The sequence below is a fragment of the Rattus norvegicus genome, chromosome 13, assembly GCF_021556685.1.
Source record: "Rattus norvegicus strain SHRSP/BbbUtx chromosome 13, alternate assembly SHRSP_T2T, whole genome shotgun sequence".
Taxonomy (NCBI): Eukaryota; Metazoa; Chordata; class Mammalia; order Rodentia; family Muridae; genus Rattus; species Rattus norvegicus.
This window is the reverse complement of record NC_141546.1, coordinates 24,288,944-24,311,361: the sequence shown is the minus strand read 5'-3', so window position 1 is coordinate 24,311,361 and position 22,418 is coordinate 24,288,944. Positions and strand designations below refer to the sequence as shown.

General features: G+C 38.0%; 1 protein-coding gene across 10 annotated transcripts in view; it reads right to left on the bottom strand.

Annotated features, from left to right (window-relative positions):
- LOC148001562 (uncharacterized) overlaps positions 1-22,418 on the bottom strand; it is an 89,092-nt gene that overhangs the window by 8,855 nt on the left and 57,819 nt on the right. For 4 of the 10 annotated variants that reach the window (XR_015635856.1, XR_015635852.1, XR_015635851.1 and 1 more), the window contains 3 exons: positions 20,625-20,686; positions 20,041-20,119; positions 17,494-18,125 (listed from right to left, as the gene is read on the bottom strand). Coding sequence is in view for 1 of the 10 variants with exons in the window: in XM_087581935.1 (XP_087438061.1) it covers positions 8,362-8,475 (114 nt within the window). In the remaining 9 variants the exon portion in view is untranslated. Of the gene's footprint in view, positions 1-8,361; positions 8,618-12,987; positions 13,140-13,307; positions 13,493-14,583; positions 14,631-14,994; positions 15,032-17,493; positions 18,126-20,040; positions 20,120-20,624; positions 20,687-22,418 lie in introns of those variants that run through there. The other 6 variants (XR_015635847.1, XR_015635848.1, XR_015635849.1 and 3 more) reach the window with 4 other exon arrangements.

Here is a 22,418-nt window from a genome sequence, read left to right as displayed (position 1 = left end):
ACGTATAAACCCTTTCATTCAGAGGTAAACATACAAAGTACCAATTACCTCCTTAAAACATGTCACACATTAAAGCTTAGGAAGGATTTCTTGATTTGATTGTAACCAAATGCAAGATGGTGATTTCTGCCTGAATATTAGAGAAGCTCCTGGGGTGCTTGCTTTGAAAAACAAGGATACTGTGCACTGATCCTACCCTGTCTACATCCAATTCAACCCCAGCGTCAATGCCAACTTCCATATCCCTAGCCCTACCATCTACTTTCCACCCCAAGTCTTGCTGGCTTCTTCACAATGAAGAGTCTATATTTGTATCCATGCTCTCAAATCAATTCAAACCTTTGCTATTCCAGAAAAGAGCTAGTCTCTGAAAAGATTCTATCATCACAGTTAAAATTGTATCTTCCTCTATCTCCAAAGTGCTTATGTTAAGTCCGAATTCTTTCAACCCTGCTTAATTCGGGAGGAGGCGGTGCCCGCTCAACTCAGGGAGGAATGGTGCCCAAGAACGACAGGAAACCGGTCCGATGCAAAAGCAACAAGCTGTATCCGACAGAGCTCTGGACCAATACGTACATCACGCAGGAGGCAGAGGGATTGGTCCCGAACCACAAAAGCACAGAGTATATATAGCGTTTTTGAGAAGGAGCGGGAAAAGGATGGTGGGTCAATACATGATTGGTCCCTGCGCTTATTCAAACTTAAGCAGGTCTTGAGCAGCAGAAAAGATATCTGGGGTCCCACAGATGTTCTTTGTGGTTTTTCTCGGAGCTCTGGATGCAGGGCGGAGGAGCTCATTTTCTTGGAACTCACCCTTTGAGGACAGCTATCTAATCTCATGGCTTCAGAGTTCCTGGAACAAATCTCCCGATGCATGAGTTATGTCAGAATTAATTTGTACAGGCTGAAAGCTAGGTTCAGGTCTTGAGTAGGTCGGCAACAGGGCCGAGTTTTTTTTTTTTAACAATATTTCATTTACACAATTCAAATGGCTGAAATGTTTAAGACATTTATGAATAAGGGGAAGTCTTTTGTCCTTTTTGCCATTTTCCAACTCAAAGAAATTATTTTATAGATATTTACATCTTTGGCTGTTCACTTCAGTCTATTTTGGAGGTCTTCCACACAAGTATGTATTCTTTGTATATGAATAGTCAGTCAATAATAGTAAGTCCACTAAGTGCAAGTTGGGTATTAACTTTGTTATGCTGTATGATTCCAAATTCTGGGCTAGAACACAGGTGAGCCTGTAGATCCTGCTGCCAAGGGAGCAAGAAGTCCTGGGCTCTGCTGTAGATACTTCTGTGATAATTGCTATGCAGTAGTGTCTCCTAAGATTGTGCCAACTGTATGCTAATCACATTCATATATATTAACCTGACTTCCAATGACATTCTCATCTTGTTCATCCCTCCACAATAGCTAGAAAGTGTATAATATCATTTTAATGTTAGTTTGTAGCTCCCTTATAATAAATGCTGAAGGACCTTCTCTCCTGCTTTGAATACTCTTGGCTTTTCTTTCCTATGATAGGTTTGGCAGGATGGGTTTGTTTGTTTGTTTGTTTTTTGTTTTTTGTTTTTGTGTTGTAGATTTTTTGGGGATTGAAATTTAAGTATGTTTCTCCCTTTCCTTTACTCTCTCCATATTGACCCACATGTACCTCCCTGCTGTCGTTCACATTCATGACCACATTTTCCACTAATTATTATTGCATTATTGTATGTGTGTGTATGCACATTCACACACAAACACACACACAAATATATATATGTATATATATACATATATACATATATATATATATATATATTCCTAGATATAGCTGTTCAGTCTGTATAATGTTGCTTGTATGGGATAGGATAGATTTGTTTGTTGTTGTTATGTAGCTTTTCCCAGTGTATGAGATTAAAATCAAGGCCTAGTGCCCTAGTACAAGTTTTGATTCTTTGTTTGCTTGGTTTTGTTTTGCTTTCTGCTTTTCTTACTTCTAGGTATTCTTCACTCATTAAAGCATCAATTAAAATGATATAGATTGCAGATATTTGCTGCCTTGTCATTTACCCATTGGCATGATCTGAAGTAGTTTTAGCCATATTTAAAGCTCTGCTTTGTTTTGTTTTATTTTGCTTTTTGCCTGCCTTATATTGGCCTTGAGTACTATTGTATTACAAGTGGGCATATTTTTTAGTTCCACATATTAGCAAATTTCAAGATACTGAGTGGCGAGATGTATCCTTTTACATTTATTTTACTGGAGACTAAATAAATGAATAAGTTCCAAGATAAATATTCTCATTCCAAAAGCTTTGTTGAAATTTAAAACTTTCTGTTGCTTCTCTCATTTCCTCTGCCCTTCTTCTGAGTCTACTGTAATTCAAAGTGTGCTGCAGGTGTAACAGAGGAGTTTACACACAAACATGGCCAGAAAGGCTCAGGAGTTCTGTTGCTTCTTAGACCAAACACAAAAGCTAGAGGGAAATGCATCTTATTCTTCTCACACTTGGGTCCTTTTGGCTTACAGAAGCTATACTTAAACCAAGATCCATTTATCAAATAAAAATAAATCCATTCATAAACTCATTTCTGCTTACCTTGCTTAAAATATTCATCCACATTCTAAGAGCACTATGGTAACTCCGGAACAATTTTCTTTTAAAAGAAATTGGTTTTGAACTCAGCTATTAATACCCAAAGTTCTCAAGGAAGCTTCTATTAAAACTAGTAATGATGCATTACAGTCAAAATGTAATTTCCTCCAAGGGAAACAGTCTTAATTATGTTATGTTCTTTTACCACTGTATATAGGGGGAAACACTGTATATAGGTCCAAACAGTAATAGTATCGTTTCAATACAATGTCACTCAGTGGCCAATGATCTTACATGGAAATTCACCTCTTATTGTCACTGAAGGACACAGAAAAAAAATTTTTTTTCTTCAGGGTTGGAAATTTCGCTTACAATTTAATTTTGACATACAAGTAGTGAGATCCCAAGAAACCATGTGTATCTGCCACTAAGCTCCTCATTTTCTTGTGAAAATGAACATATATGAATTGTAGCATGCTTGTTTACATAGAACATGAAAAAATCAAGCCAAGTACCACAACCACAAATTAGTGGCAATAATCACTAATGTGTGTCCTTGTGGTTGCTTCTTCAACAAACTGCCCTCAGTTGTAAAATCAACGCTGTACATCTGAGCTTGGGTTTTTCCAGGTATAATTCTCAGGTTATTAATAAAGATAAATATATTAATTCTGTTTATAATGTTTTGAAAATGATAACAAAACACTTCTAAACCAATTTTATTTAATTTTTTCATATAATATATTCCGATCACATGCTTTTCCCTTCCAAACAAAAACACTTTTGAGGTTGGACAGAATGTTTATACCCCAGTTCACAAACATTCCAGATAAGTTAATTGTTTCACCTACGGCATCTATACTAAGACTTAACAGATTCTTACTATTCAGTGATACAAAGCATGAAATTACCATTCCCTAATAGATGTTACATGATTTAACTCACTATACAGTCTGTTCCACCGCTAACATTAGTGAACTCTTCACAAATAATTCCTTTAATATTTATAGAAGTTTTTTAGAATAATCTCATGTCTTAGTTAGGGATTCTATAGCTGTGATAAAACATCACAATCTAAAGCAACCAGGGGAGGAAAGAGTTTATTTTCATGTAAAACACTCCATCCCTGAGGGAAGTCAGGGCACAAAGTCAAGGCAAGAACCTGGAGGCAGGAACTGATGCACAGGTCAGGGGTAGTGCTTCAGAGATCACTGGCTCGCTTCTCCTGGATTCCTAAGCTTTCTGCATAATAGAACCTGGACCACCAGCCCAGGGGTGCCACCACCCACAATAGGCTGGGTCTTTCCACTTCAACCACTAATTAAGGAAGTATCTCAAAGTCTTGCTCACAGACCAACCAATTTGATGGGAACATTTTGCTGACTCATGTTCCCTCTCTCCAAACGACTCTAGCATGTGTCAAATTTACATACAAACTAGACGGAACGTTTGCCCTGTCCTTAGAGACTGTCCTCTAATCCAGGCAACCACTGTCTTGGGGAAATTGGGTGTTTCAGATTTGTCCAAGTTCATGCCAATTGGCTATGTAGACATTTTACGGCGCCCACAGAGGAACACAGTTAGGTTGTAGATCCCCACCTGAGTGACCAGCTGCTCTCAACCATCTGGCGCCATTGCATGTGACTTGAAGGAAGGAATGTAGCACAGAGTTGGGAAGACTCAGATGGGGGGATCAATATATGACTACAAGAAATCCCTTGTTGGTGCTGTGTAAGGCATTTTAGGTGCAACCAGTTGTGGGGAGGAGTGCCCACACACATCTTATTAACCCCTTACCTAGGCTTTGTCAGAAAACTTACTAATTTGTTAATTCCCCATAGTGAACTTTTGTGGAATCATCAGTTTGTCATTGGGACATTGGGAAAAGGGGTAGATTTTGCTTTATACTTTCCCCAGAAAAGGAATTTAGCAGCATCCCCACATTAGCAGGGAAAACAGCAGATATAGTATGAATTTACAGAAAGTTTTGGTATGCCTAGTTCATGAAGTTCTACAAGCTTTTTTTTTTCCTTTTGGCAAGATATCTTGCTTAGGAAGTGGGTGACATGGATAAATAAATGTGGGACCAGTCTGAAAATGCAGAGGATGTGCTTTCAGAGTAACATTTCCCGTTTCAATAGCTCATTGCTCAAGACAGGGTTCTATGAAAGCTGGACACTGCTTGACCCTTACCGTTATTTTTCTAGGAAGGCTTAAAGGTCAAGACTAAGAAAGGATGCTTTCTGTGTTGTTTTAAAGAATCCTAGCTAGTTGCTAACTGCAGCTGTGTTTAAGCTTTGAATTGGTCTATTTGAGGTCAAAATTGACTTGGAATGGGAAGCCAAGCAACTGAGGGAAATCATCAAAGCAATTGGATAGTTTAAGAAGAGCGAGTGATGCTGCTGTGACCTAATGATCCAGGTCACGTGGGAAAGGGTCAGGCACGTTTTGCTCATTTTCCTTCTAGTAGGAAAGCCACAGGGAGTTGCTGCTAGCTGGATAATATCAAATAGAACCTGTGCATTCGAATTTCTGCTTTAAGTCAGGTTCTTGTAGGGCTTCCAACAATGACAACGATCAACGATCATGCACTAGGGATATGATTAGATTAGATTTTAGCAGGATAAATGCTTTTCTGTCTAGAATAACTTCTTGTTCCCAGCAGTGACAAATGTTGCTGAGTATCAGACAGATAGGGGGGTAACGAGAAAGGTCAACCATTTCTAGTAGTCTGATAAGAATGCAGGCAGGCAGCTGCGTACAATAATTGTCCTCCTGGCCAAGACCTTATCAAAACACAAGCAAGCAAGGCTTAAAAATTATTTTTTTGGTGAGAGCAAGGGACGACAGCTTGGTAAGAAGGACATAAATCTAGAAGAATCTCTCTGGAAAGGGCAGTACTTGGGAAAGACGAGTGAGGAGAGGCCAGTCTCTTGTAGAACACTGTCAGAACACACTGGGAGTGACTGCAAATAAGTACAATTATAGTGAAGGCTTGCAAACCCTTCCATATGCAGATATCATACTCCAGGATGGCACCCCACTGGGGTTAACAATGGTTAGCCCATTGTGCTCTAAAGAGGCCTTAAAGTAGAGAAGCCAACAAAATATTTGGAAGTCATATCATCCAATTCATTAAACAGCACTTTTTAGCATGCAAAAGCAGATTCTTACTCAGACGTGTGTGTGTGTGTGTGTGTGTGTGTGTGTGTGTGTGTTAGAATGTAGGCAAATGTTACTCATTATTGCTCTGTATTCTACATCTATTATGTGGAAAGAAACTAGGGCAGAGAAAAAAGCATTAAGATCAGCAAATGAAAGAAACCAATAACAGTGAAAGACAGAAGAATGTCCCCTCCTTAACCAGAGCTTATATTAACAGAGTACAAGCAGAAAAAGTGTGCATTGTAAAAATGTCCCAATCTGCCCAGCACAGGTGTCATTGAGTTTCTGACCTTTCCACAGCTCTAGGGCATTTTCCTTCTCAGAGGTGATTTCTGACCTCATAAACTGGCTGCTTCTTCTACTCTCCATGTATCTGATCCAATCCTTTGTTGTGAAACACAGGGATCTAGAAATCCTAGCAGGTACACTTCATATGCTGATGAATGCTTACAACTTTGTAGGCACACACACACACACACACGCACACACACACACATAACCACACTTATATACATGCACACACGCTCATGTGTATATCTCTCTTTCTCTAATCTCATGTAAATAGAGATGGCTATTATATTCCATCAGAAGTTGTTCTTGAAGCAACTTGTTAATACAATTATAAAAATATATAGAAATGTATCTAATTTTCCTTTTAAGTTTCATTTTGTATTTAGTTGTAAACCGTCACTTAGTTTTGTAATTCATAAATTTCAAGTTTCCCCAAAGGAATTTGCAACTCTTTCACTGAAGAGTAATTATGAAATAATACTTAAAACTCTATTAATAATGTAGTAAGTAACTTAAATAAATAGCATGCTAAAATGAAAAATATATTTGCCCTTCATATTTCTAAGAAAATATGTTTTAAAATGTAAAAATAATATTAGAGTACAAGCAAAGAAGAAATTACTTCAACACAATAACTGAGTATTGCTTAAGGCTTCAGCATTTCAGATTCATAATAGACAGATATGAGAGAACGCATGTATAAATCTCAAATGATTCATTAATGTAATATATTTGCATATTACATTTTTAAATTATTGAATATTCTACTGAATTTTATCTTCAACAACCTCATTACATAGGTAGAAAAAAGCTTTGAAATCTCTAATTTTATCAGTGAGGAAAGAAAGAGAGGGCAGGGAGGTTAAATGACTTCTTAAAGGTCAGTGAGTGAGTCTGCAGGAAAAAGAGTGTGTATAATAATTAATGTCCCGTAAGCTCTGGCTTCTGAATGTGAATGTTATCCTCTCATTAATGAAGAAACCTGAGCTCCTAAACTGGAATATTGATGCCAGATACATTTAATTCTCTCGTGAGGAAAATTTACATTCCTCTAACATTTTTACTCACACATCGCACTTGATTTATATTTGTGAAGAAATCTTTACTTCTACTTCATCAATTAGAGAAACTGTGGTACAGGGAATTAAGTATTGGGAATTGATTCTTTCTGATATCAAGAAAGTTACAATGCAGAACATGTATGTTTATAAGGTTTTGTTTGTTTTTAAGAAAAAAGGAAAGAGGAAGGAAGGGAGGGAGGGAGGGAGAGAGAGAATTGAGAAAGGGCTGTCATATAGGTTGAAATAAGTAATTATTAGAGTTTAGCATTCATTAGTGGTTATTGTGTCCTACGTGTCCTTGAGTGTTTATCATCGTCAGTGCCCTCTTCTGTCCCTTAAACCTTTTATCTTATGACCTCACAGTGGTTTCTGTACTTCCAAGCTGAACGGTGATATGTGAAGGCAGAATCAGTAAATGAAGCTGGCAGCAGAGTCAGAGATCAGAGCTCTCTGTCTTTAGTCACCAAGACAAATAAACATTTCCCAGAAACTTTGCTGAAACATCCTCTTACATCTGTTTGATCAGAAAATCATCCAAAATCACCCTAATAAGATGAGGACATGAACAATAAATGACTTAGTCATTTTGTGCTGCTAGGATAGAATACTTAGTGTTGGGGAAAAAAGAACATAATCAGAAATTAGTTTTCTTATAGTTCCTGAAACTAGAAAGTTTATGGAGAAAGCAGAGCCCCTGATTCTAAATACCAAGATACTGATCTTGGAAAGCATGTGTTCCAAAATGGAGAGCTACTATCCTTCACATATCAGAGATAAATGGCAAATATCCGAGGGACTCTCTTGTTAAGTAAGTCCTTGCATGAAGACTTACTTAAATTGTTTATGTTGAAGAGTTCAAAAGACTGGAACTACCTTGCCATTAGACCCATTTCCACCTGACTGAGATTTTTCTTTTTAAAATTCTTTTCACTTAGTAGGCTGAGGCGGTTATGCCACTCAAAGGAGGAAGAAGTACATTAGCTCACAGTTAAAAGTACAGTCTACCATGGCATGGATGCCAGGGCATAAAGTCACACTGACCCTGCGGTCAGATGAGAGCAACACGTACATGCACACCTATATACCTAAGAGAAAATTAATATCCACAATATACAAAGAATTCAACACTTGGGTCTTTCACCCTGAAAGAAAACAATGGATAGTAATTATCTCAAAAAGGGTTCTCTCAAAAAATGTTCACTATTCCTAATAATTAGGTGAGTCAAATCAAAATGGTGCTGAGGTTTTCTTACCTCAATCAAGATGGCGAAGACCAGGTACCTGCAGCACTTGCATGCTGCCGGGAAAGCGGAGTCCTCATGAAATGTTAGTGGTATCATAAACCGATGAAGCCACTCTGCAAACATGTATGTGAGTGTTCAAAGAACCAAAGAGAAATCAGCCATATGACCTGGCATGTGTTACTCCTTTGCCTGTGTCCAAAGGACTGGATATTTTGTTCCACACACACTTGCTCAGTCACATTCACTGTGGCTGTATTCACAATATCTAGAAAATAAACACAACCTATAAACACTACAAGAAGCAGATTAATAATGAAAATATGATACATATACACTGTGAAATACTAGTCTGCTGGAAAGAAAGACAAAGTCATGGACATTGTGGGTAAATGGGTGGCACTAGAAAAGATTATATTGAGTGAGGTAACCCCAACTCAGAAAAAGAATTGTCTCATGTCCTCTCTCATTTGTCGTGCCTAGCTCCATATCTTAGATGAAAATACATATCCTGTAGTAATTACAGAAACCAAAAAAGTAAAATGGGACCATTTCCCAAATAGGAATTTTGGAGAGATCTGATGACATTTTAGAAGCTACCTATGGAAGGAAATAAAGCCTGTACACTAAGAGAACTGCAAGAGTTTTTAAAAATGTATTTTAGTAATAAATGCTGACATTTATGAAGTATGTATGTATATATATATATATGGAAATGGATCTGAGAGAATAAAACTTAGGAGAACAGACTGTTTATTAATCTAATTTACCAACATATGCACTGTTATATGGCTTCTGGATTTAATATCCTGGTTGATATATTTGCTGTGACAGTTATCTTGCCTGATTGACTAAAACTTTCACTTATCATTGAGTTAAATGTACAAAGTGTGCAATGTCAGATAATTCTTGGCATAGTACAGATACAAGAAGGAGTCTGAAAGGTTTTGGAGATAGAAACATAGGGGCATATATATATAATATTAAATCACTCCTACACATGCATATGCACAAAACAGAATATTATGGTACATGTATTCTCATTCACACACATGCAGGCATACAGACACACACACACACACAAGGAGAGAGATAGGGATAGTGAGGGAGAGAGAGAGAAAGAAAGAGAGAGAGAGAGAGAGAGAGAGGGAGGGAGGGAGAGAAAGGGAGAGAAAGGGAGAGAAAGGGAGAGAAAGAGAGAGAAAGAGAGAAAAGGAGACTATTTCTAAGGAGTCTAAAATACTCTCTGTTTTCACTTCATTAGAAACATTATAGTTAAAGACCAAGGCATTTCAGTAAACTCTCTATAATCCACGTTTTAGGTGGATACTCAACCAAAGTAATTCCACCAGTGAAGCTGTGTACGTGGAAAATACAAAACAATCCCATATTCAAAGTAAAGATGAGTGCTCCAAGTACAAAAAATGCACACATAACACACTTTAAGAGGCAAATACCAGTGATGATGGCAGTCTAATTAGAAAGCCTGAAACTGAAGTGCTCTTAATGAGCGGGCTATTTAAATGTTGAGCTTACAAGACAGACCTGGAGACTTAGATCTGAACAACTGCATGCTTTGCTGAATTACAGTCAACGCTAATATACAACGCTAATATACAACGCTAATATACAACGCTAATATAATATACAACGCTAATATAAATACAGACAACGCTATGATGGAAAAGGAAGATGATATATTATTGAAAATTGATTCTGAAGTCAACTCTGCCATCTGTTTGTAGCATTACCTTGGACAAATCACTTAGCTTCTCATGCCTAAGACTCTGACTTACAATCGGACGTCAACTCTGTGCTGCCTAGCTGTGATTTCTTTCTAGTCATGATTCCTGTTTCACTTGCCACTGTAGGAAATGAAGTGCTTCCCAGTCCTGGACTTTATATCCACACTTCCTGTTACTTTCTTTTTAAAAGGCACCAGATCGTTAGTGTTTATCTATTTCTAGGCCAATCACTGGCAACCTGCCTGCTCCACCCCTGTGATTGATTGGAAAGCTTAGAGCAATAGGAATGTTCTTTTCCTGTCTTAGTCTCAGGCAGGTAAGTATCTGCCATGGTTTGTTCTTGTAAATCTCATTTTGACCCTGGAGTCATATGCTTGGCTGCCTTTTCTGGACACAAAATTACCTTGGGGAGTACGTCTGGGTCATCAGAATTGCCCTGTACCATGAGCTCTTCTTCTGCATTCCCCTGGAATCTGTGTTTTCTCCGCCTGGAATTTCTATTCTATGTCTCTTTGCTCCTAACAGTATAACAGCATGTTCTACCACTGCTGCACAGGTTAGTATTATAATAATTTACCATTTTGTGCTCCCTTCAAATGATGTATAGAGGACTTCCTGAATGAACAGTGACTGTAATTGCTGGGGATATTGGGCTTCATCAGCCAATTACTGTGCACAGATGATTGCTCTCAAGTATTCCTCGCAGCACACTTGAAATAAAAAGCAACTGGCCCAGTTATGTCAGTGAATTTCATTGCTTCCACCCATGGGCTTGGAGGGGAGAGAAGTAGGGGAGGGGAGCATTTGCTCCAGAGAAGATAAATTCAGCACGCCGAGACTTCGCTTTCCAATTCCTATTTCCTACGAGCAGCATTTTCACAGAACCTTCAGGGCTGGCGTTTTCTGCTCTTTTATAATCCATTTCTCTAATGGCAATGTCAGGCAAAGGTCTTAGTAAGGAAGCCTTTAGCTTGTGCTCTTTAAAAAGGGCAAAAACAACAAAATAGTTTTCCGAGAATGAAGAAAATGATCTCCTCATTTCTATCCTTTTTATTGTTCTCAGTTTTGTCTACTTCTCTTGATTGTGACGGTTAGAACACTGTGGAAGACCTCTCTGCCTTTATTATCAGTTCTTGACAGTTGAGTAATTCCTCATGTTTGCCATACCGCTTTCCTTTGCACTCTTGATAGTTTAATCATTCATCTATACCGCCTGAGTCTAACTACTGTAAGCACAGTGACTGAAATCAGTACATCTTGTATTTCATTACTGCCTGGCCATGTTTCATGCTCAGTCAGCTTATCATCAGATCTTAGAACATCCTGGAAATATGAAAGTGCGGTATACAAAGCCATAGCTGGATGAATGGGGAGAATATGCTTAGCCTAAATCCAATCTTCTAAGTGTTGGCTATCAGCAGCAAAAGATGCCCTTATCAAGTGCTTGAATACCTACAAGGAGAACTAAAATTCACAGGATATGTAATGTCTGGGGAATATTAACCAGATGCTTTCTAAGATGCCTCTGTTCTATTGTAAGGGAGCCTGAGGTAGACATTTGGGGTAGAAGTACGAACTTCAAAATACAGCCCCAAGCTATAGAAATACAGTATTATCAGTAATCTTTCTTTAGTAGAGAAAGGGTATCAATTCAAACCCTCTCATTCCAAACAAAATGCTGTTACCAGTTGGCCTAAAAAATATCCTTTGTCTTTTCTTTGTCTTTTTCTTTTCCCTTGAATCAGGAGTATAAGCTTAAAGTCGACTAAATTATAGCACTACCAGAAGCTCTTGGTCTTGTTTTCAAGAAATGTGTAACATTGTGCTAGTTATCACGGTTTGCTTGAAGTTCAATATCCTAACAACCATGATTAAGGAAACTTGTTGCTTTTAAAATAATAGCTTAGAAAGAAAGATTACATACATGGACACTCTTAAACTACTATGAGCTTTAAAACACCAAGAGCGAGCTCTTCTGTTTTCTCTTTGAAATCAGACTTCTTCTTTTTTTCCAATTAATTTTTGAAATTTATTTACATCCTAAGTGTTGACCCCTTCCCTTCCCCTCTGAGAGAGTACTGTCCTAACCCCGCCCCCTTCCGACCCCTGGGCATCCCTCTTCTCAGGTGTCAAGTTTCTACAGTATTAGGCACATCCTCTCCCACTGTGGCCAAACAAGGCAGTCTGCTTTTACATAAGTGGCAGGGGTTTCAGGCCAGCCCCTTTGGTGGCTTAGACCATTCAGGAGTCAAGGTTAATTGATACTATTATTCTTCCTACGGGGTTGCCATCCCCTTCAGCTCGTTCAATCCTTCTCCTAACTTTCCACAGGAGTTCCTGACCTCAGTCCAATGGTTGGCTCTAAGTATCTGCATTTCTCTCAGTCAACTATTGGTGGAGCCTCTGAGAGGGCAGCCATGCTACAAGCACAACATAGTGTCAGCAATAGTCTCAGGATTTGGTGCCCACCCAAGTTAGGACCACTGGTTGGCAGAGCAAAATAATCACTGTAGGCAGAGGGAAGGACAGACCTGGGTGGGAAAAAGGAGGGGAAGGGAAGAAGGGGGCAGGATCAGGTATCAGAGGAGACATGAGAAAAGCCCATATGGCCAGGAGAATGAATAATGAAAATGTGCAGCTCCTGGGTTGGGTGTCAGGGGAACCTCTAGAAAGTCCCAGAGACCTGGAATGTAAGAGGTTCCCAGGATTCAATAAGGGTGACCTTAGTTAAAATGCCTAACCTAAAGGGACATTCTTCAGTAGTTAGACGGTGCCCCTAGTGGAGGGATGGAGTCACCAACCCATCTTCAAAATATTTAACCCAGAATTTCTCCTATCTAAAAGAAATGCAGGGACAAAAATGAAATCAGACTTCTTGAGAGAGCTGTGTTACCTCCTGCTACTTGTTCGTTTTCATCCCATCTCAGCGGCTGCCACTCTTCTGCGTCTGAGCTGACAAATGTGAAGAATAGTTTTCTCAATCCTAATGTATCCAGTTTACTAACTGTCTAGCTGGGCAGGTTATTGAAGAATACATGGAAGTTCCTAAAAACAAGCAATGGTAATAGGCATACTCAAGAATTCATTATGGTAGTCAAATAAGCTTAGTCCCGAGGTAGACAATGAGGCAATGGGGTGCGTCTAGCTTCTATCAGTGCAGAGTTCTCAACTCAACTCTATTCTAGGAATATTAGAAACAAACAGTTTACCTACCAGAAGAAGAGAAGAATCTTCTGTTACCAAACTCAAGACGAGACTCAATTTCAAATCTGGCATTGTAAGATGTCTTCCTCTATCTATACACATACCACCTTTATAAAATTAATCTCCTTTTCAAACTCCACATACAGCTTGTCTCTTAGTTATGCCATGCTTCATAGGATGGCCCTATGTGTGTCCTAAGAGTAGCAACATGTACAATACATGAATTTGTTTCTTAACAATAACAGGATTATATCAATTCCCAGCTTTTCATACAGTATAAACAAACAGCTCAATGCATTTTATCTTCTGTATGATACATTCCTTGCTGAGCTCTGCAATCCTATTTTTTACAACTACCATTTTCTTTTTATTTCTGCTTCTTCACTACTACTTTTGCATTTATGTTTGTCACCATCTCACCCCAGGATTCAAGGCACACCTAGTCACCAAATCTAACTCCCAGATTTGCTTTATTTTACTCTTCCTAATGTACCATAGGAATTCTTCAATAGATCCTTTGTTCTTTCATTTCTTTTCACCAATGGTTTTCATATTGACCACTCTGGTAAATTCCTCAGCGCCCTTTGTCTTTTCTGTTTATATTTCCTCGACATCTGTCTTTTCCTCTCCTCCTTTGAGAAGCCTTAGTGTTACATTGCCAAACTGACTTTAACAAACCTTGCATATAGTCATATGATCAAAATTAACTTTCTTATAAAGTCAGGATATTTGTTATGAAATATGAACAATAGAGAAAAATGTATAAATTGTAACAAATACAGTTTCTTTTGCACAAAGACAGTAATTAAAAAATAGAAATAAGTCTTGACATACCAACACTTCCTCATACATATGTATCTTCCTCATACATATGGCATGAGTTTGCATATCAGGGATAGACATGGATTCTCTAACATTCCCAGTCTCCCTAAGTTATATGGGGGCATATTATAATTTGTGTATATCAATTCTCATTTGAAAATATGCAGTACACGAATCTCTAAGTGTCATTTGTGGATGGAAAAGCTTTGATCAGTCTAAATAAATGAGTGTCTATGTGAAGCACAGCTGTTTCACACCCTTCCTCCTTGCCTACTCTGTGTGTGTGTGCCTGTGTGTGTGTCTGTCTGTCTGTCTGTCTGCTGTCTGTATATCTGACTCTCCCTCTCTGACCCACATTTGTATAAGAGACTAGAATTCATTCAGTAAGACATTTAATTTGGGGGATAAACTTTTGACACATGTCCTAATAAAGATAGCAGTTTAGCCATAAAATCAGACCTACTTCAAGAAACTTAAAGAAGAAGTGTGAAGTTCAAGGCTAGATGTGTCCTGGGAAAGAGATGTAAATTTAGTATTTCAAAACAAATCAGTGTACTCTCATCATTAATAATAAAACTGGAAAGGAAACCTTATATCAAAAATACAGTATTTAATAAAACTCTAATGTTTAGTTTTTATAAAAATAAACAAGTATTCAACAACAAAAATACTCAATGTTTGAGTAGCTAGAATGAAAAGGAAACCACTAATCTGATAAAGAGTATTGAAAATGTTCTCTAGTATACTTATCAGTACTAAAAGGTACTTATAGTATTTAAAGATCAAAGCATCACATTAGAGACTAGGAACAAGGTATATCTCCACTTTGGTCATGCTGTTCAATATTTGCGGACTTCCAGACAGAAGGCAATACCTTTCTTATCAAGCAAAACTCAGATGCATGGCTTGATCTAGAAAAAAAACACATGTTTTGTTTTGTTTCTCAGCTCCCATCCATAATGTAGCACTATCAAAGTATCATTCTTTTTTAGGTTTAATTTCTATGAAATCACAGATATTGAAGTAAAAATTCCTCCAATGTCACTAAACAGGAAATGTTTTGGATCAAAATTCACTTACTGCTAGCTCTAGGTATTCAAAGTTCTGCTCCAACCAAACAACATTAACAATGTCAAGAAAGGAACCACTTATCTTCCATATTTCTGTCACTAGCATGTAGCACATTGGATGAAACATAATAGACATTTCACACACCTTTAGAAATCAAATTATTTTGACATTTGAGGATACAGTATATCAAGTGTAGTCAAGTTGAAACACTGGAAAGGATTGAAGATAACTTACCTAAAAGAAAGAGAGGCCAAAGGCCATGAATTTGAGGGTTTGCAAAGGGGTACCTAGCTGGTTTTCAAGGCAGGAAGGGGAACAGAGAAAATGTCATTATATTTTAATTTACCAACAACAGCAGCAGCAATAAAACAGCAAAATGATACATTTTCTAAATTTTGACCTAAAGAGAAAAACTCATCAGTTTTTGTGGCTGAAAGTAAATCAAAGCCTGGGGTGGCAGTCCATCTTATACTGAATAGGCCATGGTCCTAGGGAACAATCAAATACTATTGTTCCACTAAAGAAACATAGTAAACCTAAAAAATTCCTAATGACATTGCGCTATAGCCTCATGTAGAGCAGTGCCTCCCTCAGCCATCCGCCATCAAAGATGCTTCCTCCTGCAGTAAATGGGAACCAACACAGAGACCCGCAAGTTGACAATGTGCACTGAGTATAAGATTTTGGAACAGTCCTTAAAAGGATGTCTTCATCAAACTGCTCTTGTCAAGGCTCAGGGAACTATAAAGAAGAGTTAAAGAGACCAGAATATATTGTACAATTTATTTTTCAATTTAAAACAATATGGAAAAAAATCACCAATTCCCTAAAATTTGGCAAAAAGCAAAGAACTCCATACCTTTCTGTAGGTTGATGTCAACCAAACCTTGTTTGTGACAAGTCAACTAGTGGCAGTTTAAACATTGTATTGGAAGCTCAAGAAACCTTCAGAGACACTTTAGGACATATATCTGGGGCCTTGCTCACCACATGATGACAAATTCACCAGGCAACTTTGTAGTTCAACCATACATTGACCCTTTGAGTGATCATTTAGCCAATAACCTAAATGCATGGGCGAGTATCTCCATGGTATTCTCTAATGCAGAAGGGAAGTTACAGCTACTGAGAAAGACAGTGGACCTGCTCAATTCAGAGTCACTGGTCTGGGGCAGACAAGGGAAAAATTAGCTTGTTTCCTAATGAAGCTAAGTCTTACCTTTATGGTACAAACCAATGAGGAATAAAAAATAAATAGCACATAATTTTGCATTTTTATAATAAGTTTGAAACTAAACACTGGGAAGCCTTGTCAGCTCCTGCTAAGCTGATTCCAATTAAGGCTCCTGGCAGAGTTCCAGCTGCTTTACTCCTCAAATAGCACAGAGCATAACAAGGTTTATGAAGCATTCAAAAGTCAAATACCCTATTAACATAAACATGTAGTGAAATAAATGCTTCTACCAATTTTCAGCTTGCTTTCTTTCTTTCAGATGGGCTGGGCTGATAGAAGATGAAATCTCTTTCCTTTGTGCTTCTTGGAATGCAAAGCAAGGCTTCCCTTATCACAATCAACAGTGGACTACTTCCTGTCCCTGCTTAGGCAGTCACTTGGATCATAATGAATTTCTTCTGATACTAATTTTGGTAGCAGGAGCTCAAGCTTTTACTTTCTGTTACAATGCTCAATTAACAACAACAACGATAACAACACACACACACACACACACACACACACACACACACACACACACCCCAAAAAGCAAGGTAAGCATCCGTAGAGGTTCACGTACTTCTATTTTGATTCACGTGTCTGTCTGGATGAGCTAGGAAATGGATTTGTTAGTATCGGCTGCCACGGCCGAGATTTAATGTAACAATCAGTCATTTCTTTGGACATGGGAGTCAAATAAACTACAAATTGAAGGATATTAGCAGGTAAAATGTTTAAAGGGGAAAAAAAAACAAGCAAAAAATTGGAGCAATAAATTTTTGTAAAGGTTCAGTTTAAGAAATAAGGGAGAAAGGAGACTATCATGTCAAAAGCCAACACCCTTTTGGCAACCCCCTTAAACAGTGATAAATTAAATAGAACAAGGTCTCCTTTGGACAGCACTGGTCATATATCTTTCTCTTACCATGCAATTCAATGATTTAGAAAAGGAACTGTGTGAAAGTCTGTTCTTAACAGAATGTAAAAATGGCTTACCTAGTAAATGCGTACATGTGTTTGCAAAATGAACAAAAGTAAATAAATACCCATGAGCATTTATATGCACTATGGTGATTATTAATACCAAAATAGTTTGATTGAATTTTAATGCCATCAGTTTAGAGAGGTAAGATGTATAAATACAGTTTTCAACCCACCAGTGTAATATCTGTGACCAAATAACAGTATATTTCCATGATGCGAATCTAGTGTTTATTTATATTTTAGAAATAGTTTGTATATTTTTATTTATCATATGGTGTTCTTATTAAAACATATATGCATAATATCTTATAAAAATTTTCCCAGTGTTTTTATACCGAAATATTCTTTCCAGATCATACCTAATAATACCCTAGTGAACTATGTGCCCTATAAGAACGTGATTCTTAACTTATTAAATTGTCTGAGTTTCTACTCTACACTGTGCACTCACCTTTCTTAGTTGTGGGGGTCTCAAGGATTTCAAGGACCATCTAACTGGGAAGAGAGATCTTTGTAGGTCATTCCACAATGGGACAAATACAAGGAGGTAAACATCATCATAAGGAAAACTGAAGGAAAGATACTCCTGGGCCAGCACTGGGCCTTCTTAGGTAGGCCTGCTGACTGCCATTGACAGCCAGGTCCTGTCATCATTTTCCCAATTGGTTCTTGATCTGTTAGTAAAGGAGCCATGGGCCAATTGCTAGGTGGAAGGAATAGACAAGACTTCTGGGTCCCTGGAGGAAAAGAGACAAGGGGGGAGAGACAGAGTTGGCCCCGCTTCGGAGGGAGAAAAGGTGACTCATCATGTGAGATTTGGGCCAGAGCAGCAGTCTCTAGCCACTCCTACCTGCAGGCGGTAGCGGTAGCGGATGTAACTGACCAAATAAGTTTAGGCTAGGTGGTAGGTGCTAAGGGTATTGCAAAGGGCACACTAGCAATGGCAATTCAATAATGCTCTGCAATTGTGCCAAGAGGGAAGGTGACAATGAACTATGTGTTCCCTCAAAAGATAAAATGGGACACGTATTGTCCTCATCTTATCTTTGAGGGGACGGAAGCACAAAAGATTAAGGAAATTTATCCATAGGCACACAATCAGTGAAGTGTTGTGTGTAGATTTACCTACCTCGCCTATGCTCTGGGAATGGGCCATGATACCAACCCCACCAAGGTTCCCTTGAATCCATGGATAAAGGGAACACAGGGTTGTTCATTTTCAACTATGGTTATACTTAAGAGTGGGGTTTCCACAAAGGATTTAGGGGAGCCCACAATAAGAGTTGATATGAATAGTGAAACGCTAGCTTACAACCCCTGATTGAGGACACTATGAGAAGGTGGTCAATTGTGGAACAGGAAGAAGGCCTCTCCCTAAAAGATAAGTCATACAATAACTCTATGCTTCAAGACCCCCATTAAATAAATGTTTACAAAGCTGTATTCATGGTATCTACAGCATATACGTAGCAAGGATACAAAGATTTCCAAAAATAGCAAGTGCAGAATAGAAAAATGAGATTACACAACTAAGTCACATAAAGGAAAGCCCACTATGTGAATTAACTGTGTAAGAAGTCTCTTGACTTTTCTTGTTTTTATAGGCCAGATGCAGATTAAAACAACAGGAAGATACTAAGTCCTTCAATGCCATGCCAACAGTTTGGTAAGACAGTTTGATCTCACAGATATTGGCATGAATGTAGAATTTCTAGGACTTCATATGTCGCCAGTACAAAATTCAGTTGTATAATGTGAGTCATTTGGATAGCAGGTAGGCAAAATATATAGCAGAAATATCTTTTGTGAATGTGTATTACATCACGACAGAAACAAAATGTGGAAAAATTCTCATTGCCCATCAATAAGTCACAAATAATTATATTGTGACACATCAAAACACAGAAACACACTGTAAATGAATGCACTTGAAGGTCAGTGTTATTGTAGACAACTTTTCTCAGACACGCCTGACTGATAGAAGATTATATAAGCATATGTGAAAAATAATATTTAGATGGTTTCTTGACTGCTCACCGCTGTCTCATATCTTATATGACTAACAACATATCTGTTATAAATACATGGGAATGAAAAGTCCAAATTCAGAGCAGCACTTACTCTTCTTGATTTGCTACAAGAATTCAGATTTTAGAAAAGGTTTCAGTAGCATGCTGACCACTTATTAGAAAGGTGGGATGCCGACATGAAGGGGGACTTAGGGGAGAAATCAGAAAAAATCTGTAGAGTTCTTTAATTCTCCCAGCCATGACCCGTGATTTGTGAAGCCCTAGCAATCAGAAGAATTCTCTTGAACCTGGATAGGTGCGTGGGCACCCATGGGCTCAGCTTTTCCCGTTCTATTCTCTGCCTCACCGCCATATTAAAGACAATCAAAAACATGGATCCCTACTCTGGAGTTAGCATATGCTGTTTGAAAGATCACTTAGCTTAACACTTGGGAAGACATAAGGCACTCATACATGAGAGTACTGAGGCAGTGTAAACTGAGCATGTGGTGAGGTCAGCTAAGAAGCCAAGCACACGTTTAATTTCCTTCAATATCTAAAACTCTCCTGTATATGACACAAACTTCCATATCAGGCTTATTGAACAACATTGCTTTTTGGAACACACATCACTTCCTCTCACCAGAGAATGGAGGGAGCACGGTTCCAATTCTGTGTGAAGTATCAACTGTGTGCTGGCAGGAAAATCACTCCCTGGCTCCCTGGAGAGTTGGAAGAAAAGTTGAAATTTTAAACTATTTCTTCTGTGCGTACATTTTATGAAAGTTCATTCTAAGTTATGCAGTAGTAGAAAGCATACATATTTCCATTTTATTTGAACATTTATTTTGACCAGATTGCAAATTTTCTGTTAAGTGAGCCTTGACTTGGCCACAGCCCCACTGTAGATCTGCTCCATAGCTTTTTCACATGGACTTTATTACAGCTTCTCCTCCACAGTTGCTCGTTTCATATGTTTAATCTAGCATGGTGCTTCCTTCATATGCAGGGGGTGGGAGTGACTATTAAATCAAAATGTGGAGGAGAAAAAGCTGAAAAATACTCACAGCTTAATTGCATCCACATTCTGGTTAAATAATAAAATATTAAATGGTCTAAGCTTATCATTTTGCTGAAATTATTACATGCTTCCCATGTTTTCATTACCCAAAAAATGTTAATTTCAGAAGTTGAGAAACCAGAGGTGAGCAAATTTGTTCAAGTTACCTTAAAATTTCTCAGAAATAACAGCTTTCAGGATGCTACTGTAGATGTTCATAAATGCTTCCCTGTGCAATAAATACAAACATACTTTAAACAGATGGCACTGTGCTTCTGCAAAGTATTTTTCAATTAACAGCAGAATTTTTCTCCCTTAATTGTAAGTGACCCTTTTGATGAAATAAGTATTTTTCCCATATCTCATATTGGGTGCCTAAGAAAATATTTCCATATGCACTCATTTAACATGGATTAACTCAATCCTACTCTATAAGAAATATAGACAGCTTAAATTATTCAACATATTTATTTCATCTGGCATTTAACATTCTTAAAGAACTAGTTCTAAACGGATACTACTTTTTAACAATAAATTCTGAGAGATAAAATTGCTGAGCATTTTTCCCTTAAAGTTTTGGCCTAAGTTGTCACAGTACTTTTAAAAAATTTTATAGCAAATTTTATCCTTTATAAAAAGCTCTTCCTGCAAATACTAGGTATTGTATTCCTATTTTCCTGTTGGAATCAAATATATAAAAAAGAAAGTATTTTATTCTATAATGTACATTTCAGCATTTCTTGCCTACTAGCAAGGTTAGATATCTTTTAATGTCATAGGCTAGCTACAGTTTTCCAAAGTGGTAGAAATTGTGTGTGTGTGTGTGTGTGTGTGTGTGTGTGTGTGTGTGTGTGTGTGTGTGTGTGTGTAGGCTGTCTCTGTGTATGTATCTATGTCTATGTGTGTGTACCTGTTTGTGCATATGTCTCTCTCTCTCTTTCTCTCTCTGTGGCACATATGTGTCTATGTGTGTGTTATATGTCTGTGTATGTGTCTATGTCTGCACGTCTATGAGTGTGTATGCATCTGCATGTGTATATATGTTGCTGTGTGTATTTGTGTGTCTATGCCTGTGAGAGTATGTGTCTGTTGGTGTGAGTATGTGTCTGTTGGGGTGTCTCTGTGTGAGTATGTGTCTGTTAGGGTGTCTCTGTGTCTGTAGGGGTGTGTCTGTGTTTGTTTCTGTGGGTGTGTGTCTGTGTATGTCTGTATCTGTATGTATCTGTGTATATCTATGTATCTGTGTCTATATATATCTCTGTGTGTATGTGTGTCTGTGTCGTTATTGAATATAATTATTTTTAGACAATGTATTCTGATCTTCAGAGAGTGGGAGATTTGGGAGCACTGACTCCTGAATGTAATGATGTCTTTATTACACCTCCCCTTAGGAATCTTCAGAAAAGGAAGCAGAATGATTGGTGTAAGAGTCAAAAGGGATGGATGACTCCCTGGAAACTGTCTGTTACAGATACAGGAGGACTGACTCACATATGAACACACAGACACTGGGCCACGTATACCTGCCAGTGTCTCGGTGCTCAGAGAGGGAAGTGGACATAAGCACTATCCTTAATCAAGGAACAGTCTTTTATTTATCTTTCAGAATCTAACGTTTGTTCCTGAAACAGGCAAATTGCTCTACATTTTAATACCACAAATAAAATACTATCTTAGTAAAATTATCTATCCCTTGTCTTGTAAGCTGCTCTCAAAAATGCATGCTGAGGTTTGCAGTGAAAAACGTTAATTGAATTCTTTTTCCCTCTTAGCCCACTTTCTCTTGTCATCTTCAAGAGCATTGAGTGAGAACCATGTAACTCATGTTATTTTCAAGATTAATAGACTCAGGGTGCAAAAGATGCAGCACTCCAAGCATGAAGAATTATTAACTAGCAACAACATTTGAAGAATGTTCTCGCATTTCCCATGCTTCATTGCTTCACTGAACAGTGAGCAGA